Here is a 7,980-nt window from a genome sequence, read left to right as displayed (position 1 = left end):
TTAAGGCTTGTATTTTTCAGTTCATTCTATTAAATTTATTGTACGCATCCTTTGAGGCTTTAAGCATATGCAAGATATTTTTTTTTAATAGAAATGAAGGTGATAGATTAAGAAAGATAAAAGATTTACACGTTAAATATTGAATAAATTTATGGTCTAGATAGCTACAAAGTACACTAAAATTTAAAATAAACTTCTTGCATTAGACAAATGTTATAAGATTTTATTTTAGGGAAAAATTGTGAGAGACTTCAAGATGGTAGATGTCATTCTATAATATTATATTATTAAATTATTTAAACAAATATTAATTTTTTTTCTATAAATCAGGTCCGTTGTATAAACCAAAAACAAATAGAAAATCCTTTTGTGCATAACATAAACACTTTCCATTTTTTTTTTCAAGCATGGCATAGCATGCTTCCTTTGAAATTTGACTTCAGGTTTGAAGCCGTACAAACTGCTTCCTTTTTTAAGGTGAAGTGAAGGGTAATTTGGGATTTGAAAAATAGAAATGAAGGTCAACAACATGGCTGGCATGATGGCATTTACTCCATAGTTATTATTTGTAATAGTGTTATGTGTAGTTATAATTTTATTTATAAGATTTATTTTATTAATTTTTTAAAAAATTTAAAATATTAAATTTTCTGATTTTAATTTTTTTTTTTTTGGTTTTGCATTCACACCCAAGTCGTCCCCTTGGCCGAAAAGGCAGCGAAGGAGAAACAGTCAAATGGAGGACCACTTCTGTCATTCCATGTAACTCACAGGGTTATCGTCGTAGTTTCACAGAGGAAGAAAAGTATTCAGGTTCGAGTTATTTTGTGGAGACGCTTGGAAATTCAGCCGTTGCAGAGACCAGGGGGTGTGCGCTTGAGAATCAAAGCAAATGCGTTGAAAAACCATCCCCCGATTCTCTGTCATTTTCCAAACTACCCCTCTGTATTCCATTTCCTCTCTCCGGTAGGTCTCTGCCTCTCTCTCTCTCCCTCTCTCTGAGTCTTTAAGGTCATGTTCGGAGGGAAAGATCTCTGTAATGGTGCTTCTGCCTGTGTGGGCGACAATAGCTCTCAGGGTAAGCTCACTCTGCACAATTCTGACCGAAGCAGGGAGAACACAGATGTGAAAATGAGTTTTCCTGAAAAGGGTATGGGTTTTCCCAGAGAATCAGACATGGGTTCCGATGGTTTCCGATCAAAACACTCCAAACCCGGGACCTTGGGCTCCCAGGAGCTCACTCTCAGCTACCTCTGCGAGAATTCCAAACTGGGTCTTCCCGGGAAGGAGATTACCGGGAAAAGCTTGGTCAATACATTCGAGAAAATTGCACTCAAAGGAAGAGAAATCTCCGTGTCCGAGAATTCAAATCAAGATGAGAAATGGGTGGAGAGGGATTTCCTGAATATGAACGAAACCAGAGGGAATTCTTCCAAACGACAGGTCGAGGACGATGTGGAGAGGAAAAATATTGCAGATAAGAAGCCAAAGCTTGAGACTCTGAATCTGTCTCTAGCTTTGCCTGATGTGTCACGCTCTGTCACTGCTCCAAACCCTTCACAAAATGCCAATCCTCCGGCATGGCCAAAGTCTACTACTAGGAGTGCGCAATCTTTGGCACCGTCAGGTAATAATCCCCAAACAACTTGTTCCAATGATTTCACGGCGCCTTCGATGTCCTACTCGTATTCCCACCCCCATTCCCACAACCCCAGTTGCTCGCTCACCCGTAATTCTACTGAGAATTACGAGTATTCTGTCGGGAGAGATGACCAAATTTGGAACTGTGGGGAGGGAACTAATGGCTCGGTTCATAGTCGGTTTAAGCCCATTGGCGATGGGGCAGTGACGCTGTCGAATCATGGTGGAGGTCTTTTTTCGATGCTGCAGGGAAATCAGAGCAATCGCTATAAGGATTCATGTAATAATAGTCATTATAAGACTACTACGAGCTCCGGTAACCATTCATCTTACCCGTCTGAGCTCCCAGCTAGGCCAAGGTTTGATACGCAGTCCGGGGATTCAAGGGGACGGGGTTCGGAGGGTTTGTGGAATTTTGGAGGTGTAGATGGTGATGGAAGAGGCAGGAGGGTTACTAGATTGGAGAGGATTATTCGTGACATCATATCGGATCCTATTCCTACTATGTCTCAGGCAATTCAGGAGTTTCCCGATGATACCGTTGCATTGGTCAAGGATTACTTGAAGAATATCATTGCATTGCCTGAGAAGAAAGAGGAGTTAGTAGGACTACAAAGCTGTCTTGAACGAAGATCTGATCTTACCAAGGAGACTTTGTCCAAGTGTCACAAGGTACAATTAGAGATTTTTGTTGCTGTGAAAATGGGACTTGGAAGCTACTTATCTGGGGAGATTTCCCTGCCAACAACTCAGCTGGTAGAGATTTTTTTGTACACGAGATGTAGAAATGTGAACTGCCGGAGCACACTTCCTGTTGATGATTGTGACTGCAAGATTTGCTCGGGAAACAAGGGGTTTTGCAGTCAGTGCATGTGTCCCATCTGTTTGAAATTTGACGGCGCAATCAACACTTGCAGTTGGGTTGGTTGTGATGTTTGCTCGCATTGGTGCCATGCTGCTTGTGGCAGTCAGAAGAATCTGATTAAGCCGGGTCCCAGCTTGAAGGGGCCTTCAGGGACAACTGAGATGCAGTTCCATTGCGTTGGTTGTGGTCATGCTTCGCAAATGTTCGGTTTCGTGAAGGATGTATTTTTGAACTTTGCAAAAGATTGGGGCTTGGAAACCCTGAAGAAGGAACTTGACCGTGTAAGAAATATTTTCAGGGGAAGTGAAGATTACAGAGGTAAAGAATTGCATATTAAAGCTGATGAGATGTTTTCCAAGCTTGAACGTAAAATAATCTCTCCTTCGGATGCCTGCAACATCATTATTCAGTTCTTCAAATGTGAGTTTCTCGACGTTTTTTTCATTTACATTTCCTTTTTATGTTTTCATATGGTATATTGATTCGGGGAACTCGATTCAGCTGTCGAAACATCTTTCTGGACCATGAATATTAGAAAGGTTTTCTTATCTGCTACTCCTATACGTGACACTGTTTCATAGAGAAGGTTTTAGGTTTTGGTTGCCGAGTATGATTTGTACTTGCTAGAGAAGAAGTACGAATTGATGTCTCCTTGTGATGGCTTCCAGTGAAGACTAGCATAGGACAAAGGTCTCCCACACCAAATCTGACTTGAGACAGTAGCACGAGAGAGCACTACAAACAGTTCCTGAGTACTGCAGCAGGCTGTTTTGCAATGGTTTTGGTTCCTAGATGATGATGGTTTCACTTAGTTTTTATTTATTTACTTATCTTTATAGTAGGGATGTACAGGTTTAAAACTGAATAAAGGTTGGTTTAGAGGGGAAAACTAAATGAGAAGAAGATTAGACATTACGTCTAGTTTCTTAAGCATCAATCATGGTTTTCTTTTATTCTTTTTGGCATCACACCTTGGATTAAGATTGCATCGCACAACTCTGGAAAAAAGTATTGTTCGCTTTTGGAATTTTAGCTAGTAACTAACCCAAATAAGACCTTTTTACTTGTCTTAATAAAATCTTATTCATAAAAAAAAATAAAAAAAAACTAACCCAAATAACACTTAGAACATATGATTTCACTAAGAAGTTGGTGTGCATGTGTAAGAGGGATGGGGAAATAGTGGATCACTTGTTAGTGCATTGTGACTTTAATAGTGCTCTGTAAGATGTATAGGTGATGGACCTCGTGTTGGAGAGGTCAGTTTGATAGCTTTGTGGGAAATGATCCTGATCTGCCTTATTGGGGGTCATGGAGAAAGAGGAATAGTAAATGCTATGAAGATTGTGAGATTATTACTGCATAGGATCTAAAGATTTTCCTTTTTGAGAATCCTTTATTTCTAGGGGCAAACAATTTCTAGAAGCCGTCGGACTGAGAGAAATCCTGTATACACCAGGATTAGTCAGGACTTTGTTCTTGGACAACAAGTGCCAATCAAAATCATTGGATGTCTGCATATATGTTCTGCTACCTTTAATTTTCAAAGCTTTTTTTAATCTTTTAGTTCTTAATAACTAGGTCTATATATTATACGCACTATTGATAACTTATTTTTTATTAAGTAGAATGTCTGTTGAAAAAACTAATTTTTACTTGCAAAAAAAAAAAAATGAATGTTTCCAAAAAATATTTAGAAGTCACAGAAAAGTATATTGAGGAGGAGTGCCGTATAAAATCTAGAGTGCTAACTTGACCTCTCTGACAGCTTTGCCCACATTATACTTTAAACTTTAATGTTGGCAAGAACTTTGACTGGGTATTGTACTTTGTTCAAAATGGTTCTTAACAATAGCAATGTTGAAGAAACTGGGTGAGAGATTGAGAATTTAAACATGAAATCTGTATGTGATTATGAGGATGTACCAGGTGAATTGAATGAGTAAATTATGCTTTACTTGGCCGTTGAAGGTTTGAAATCCTTAATTGTAATAAGGGCAGTAGTGGGAGTGACCAATATTAGTATAAAGATTTAATGACATGCTTCAAATGCAAATCTTTCATCATTGTCTGCGATCATAGATCACATATTCTGATACAGCCATATGCATATGTGTTTACAAAAATTCATGCAAATATATGTTGCTTGAATTAAATTATTGTGGTTGTAATGTATTCTCATGCATAAATGTTCATGCCGAACTATTAAGGTTTTTTATATAATATACACAGGTGGCATGCCGGACTTTCCTGCTCCAGATGTTTCAGGAGACCTGGTGGCAACTCCGGCTATCCTCAGGAAAGAAGCGACGCCTCTTTCACAATCCACTTCACTACCTCCAATATTTAATTCATACAACATGAGCTCTTCTGGTATTCGTAATGATTTACTGTCGAATGATCTACGTGAGAGTGACCTCAAACCTTCCATCATAAGTGAATTGACAACAGAGGATGATATCCGATTTGGAGCAGTGCCAAATATAGACGGGTTTGAAAGTTTGGAAAGCTTAGTGCGGATCAAGGAAGCAGAAGCCAGGATGTTCCAGAACAAGGCAGATGAAGCGCAGAGAGAGGCTGAAGGTTTCCGACGGATGATTTTGACCAAGACTGAAAAGTTGGATGAGGAGTACTCTGGAAAGCTTTCCAAACTATGTATGGTAGAGACTGAGGAAAGGAGAAGGAAGAAACTGGAGGAGCTGAAGGTTCTGGAAAATTCACATTGTGATTATTACAATATGAAAATAAGAATGCAAGATGACATTGCCGGTTTGTTAGAGAGAATGGAGGCAACGAAGCAGCAATGGGTGTGATTTCTTCCTCCTTCCTGACAATGAGACTAATTATGTGTAGTTTCATCATGTTACCATCTTGGATTCTGCCTGTTATTTTAAAATGCAATATGAACCATCATTTCTTGTTATGAAATTTTTGAACTGGTTTTTCTCTTCTTCCTCCCTTTTCCTCGGTGACTTGACAGATAATGGGTGCCAAAACAATGTTCATTACTAAACTTTATTGGATTTTCTTGTCTTCTGTCTTGTTGGATTTAAAATTAAGCTGTTCACACTTCACATTGTATAAAATGATGTGTTCTTTTGTGCCGAAAACAAATGTAGTTAACTGTTTTTCTGGCTGAAAAACCTAGAAAGAGAAGAAAAGGATGGCAACTAACGGATTAAGATTATCTACAATTTTATAATTCAAATAGTTTTTTAAAATTTGGACAAAAATAAATATAATTATAAACTCTACAGTATTAAATGTTACTAGGGCTGCAAACGAATCGAGTTAAGTTGAATTCGAACAAGGGTACTCAAGTTCAATTAGCATGTTTACTCAGCTCAAACTTGAATAAAACTCAACTATCCTTGTTCGAACTCAGCTCTTTAACCATTAATGTTGTTTAAATTCAGCTCGAACTCGACTAAAAATAAAAGAACAACTTAAGTTCGAGCACGATTTTATTTTATTTTATTTAATTCTTATTCTTATATTTTGATTATTATAAAATATTTTAAATTTTACAAAAAAGTCTAACTACTTAACTATTCAACCAAGTAGTTTGGATTCAAAATTCTTATGATAGAGATTTTTGTAAAATAAATTAATTTATAGTTATAAATTAAAAATAATAATACATAAGATAAATGTAATAAACTAAACCATTTAATATATATATATATATATATATATATATATATTGGAGGGACCTTTCTTACCCCAATAAGCCCAGGCCCAACAAAGAGGCCCATGAAATATCAATCCGAGATCGTGAAGAGTTAGTTGCAATATGAATCGGTGATGTAACCACCAAATTGGTAGGATAGGATGGCTAGTCCCGAGAAACAGCGGCAAACTCGCCATATTGTTTGGAAGGGATGAGTTCACCCTTCTTGGATAATACTTTTTTGATATCTATGTCAGTTACATAAACAGATAAGTGAGATAAGGAGATAGAATTGATATCCCGTACTTATCACTAAAGTTCTTGTCTATATATCTGGCAAAAGATGGTAATCAGAGGTAGTTTTCTCTTCCTAATACTTTCATAACATCTCAATTTATGTATTCACTAACTTAGACATCAGAGGTGTATCAAGCACATCGGGCCATCATCGTTCTCTTCTGTAGATTGATCATTTTGGTGAACGACAGGTGGAACACGTCCCAAACAGTAGGCCCCTTCTATGGGATGAAGGGTAAATTTGATTTCCCTTTGGACACTAATGTGATTTCCACATGCCAACCACCACGCGTTCTCAAACAACCCGAGATCAAGAAACAATTTATGCAGACTTGGAAGCACGACTCGCAGAAACAAAGGAAAGTAATTGCGGCAATGGAGAACCTCAGACGGGAGAACAAAGACCTGAAGCATCGTAATGCCGAACTTAACAAGACCACAATCCCTAGCTAGAGTGAGCAGCCCAAAGGAGAAGCACAAAATGTCGGAGGAACAAACGAGGAGGAGCTAGAGAAAAGGAGACTGCACGACGAGTTGCGGAGCCTTGTCAATAAGTATGAAAGATGGCCAAGAAGAAGGGGGGATCGTTCTCAGTCGAGTAGCTGCTCAACCACATAGACTTGCATAACAGTGCAGAGGTGATGGTCGTACCACTCCCCCTGGAATTCAAAGTCCCGCAAATGGAGACGTACAATGGATCTCGAGGCCTAGTTGATCACTTGAAAAATTTTAAGGCACATATGACCCTTCACGGGTTCCCTAGAGAAATAGCTTATTGAGCCTTCCTGATGATGTTGAATGGCATGGCACGAGATTGGTTAGGAGCACTACAACCAGGGTCGATTGACAGCTTCGATGAATTAGACAAGTAGCTTCTGACAAAGTTCATGGCTAGTAGTAGAAGGCCTCAACAACCAGTGGAGCATCTTCTTACCATCAAGCAGAAAGAGAAGAAAAGCTTAAAGGCATACCTCACCCAATTCAATAAAGAAAGGCTAACCACCGATGATCAGGATGAGAAGATAACACTGGCCACCTTTCAGAGAAGTGTGTGGCCTAAAAGCCCATTCATGGCGAAATTGGCATGAAACAATCCTTCGACTTTAAGAGAATTCATGGATAGAGCTGACAACTTTACAAATGCAGAGGATACCTTGTAGGCCCTAATCGAACCAAGAAAAGGAGAGGTAAAGGCAGAGAGCAAAAATTCCAACAGAACAGGAGAGCGAAGACCCTCCCCCAATTCTCAATAAAGAAGGGGGGAAAGATAGGTGCCTCCTCACAAACATAACTCCAGACAAATCCATAACAACCTCAGCATACTGTCAAAGCTGGAGTCTTCGGGAAAAGAAGATTTAGGGCAGTAACCACTGTACAAAAGATTGCTACATAATGAAAAATGGGGTATCCGAGCTAACGGGAAGTGGCAAGCTAGAATGGATGCTTGTCGAGCATGTAAAACCAAGGTGAGGAGAGGAGCCAGTACGAAATACACAACGAAACAACA

At 38.8% G+C, this 7,980-nt stretch overlaps 1 protein-coding gene across 1 annotated transcript; it reads left to right on the top strand.

Moving 5' to 3' along the window:
* Window positions 1–778: 778 nt before the first annotated feature.
* LOC108993468 (protein OBERON 3-like) lies at window positions 779–5,535 on the top strand. Its single transcript, XM_018968400.2, has 2 exons — window positions 779–2,926; window positions 4,739–5,535. The coding sequence occupies exons 1-2, from the start codon at window positions 1,015–1,017 to the stop codon at window positions 5,317–5,319; spliced, it is 2,493 nt and encodes an 830-aa protein (XP_018823945.1). The 5' UTR covers window positions 779–1,014; the 3' UTR covers window positions 5,320–5,535.
* Window positions 5,536–7,980: the final 2,445 nt, after the last annotated feature.

This window comes from Juglans regia, chromosome 16 (assembly GCF_001411555.2).
Source record: "Juglans regia cultivar Chandler chromosome 16, Walnut 2.0, whole genome shotgun sequence".
Classification (NCBI taxonomy): domain Eukaryota; kingdom Viridiplantae; phylum Streptophyta; class Magnoliopsida; order Fagales; family Juglandaceae; genus Juglans; species Juglans regia.
This window is presented reverse-complemented; position numbering and strand designations above follow the sequence as displayed.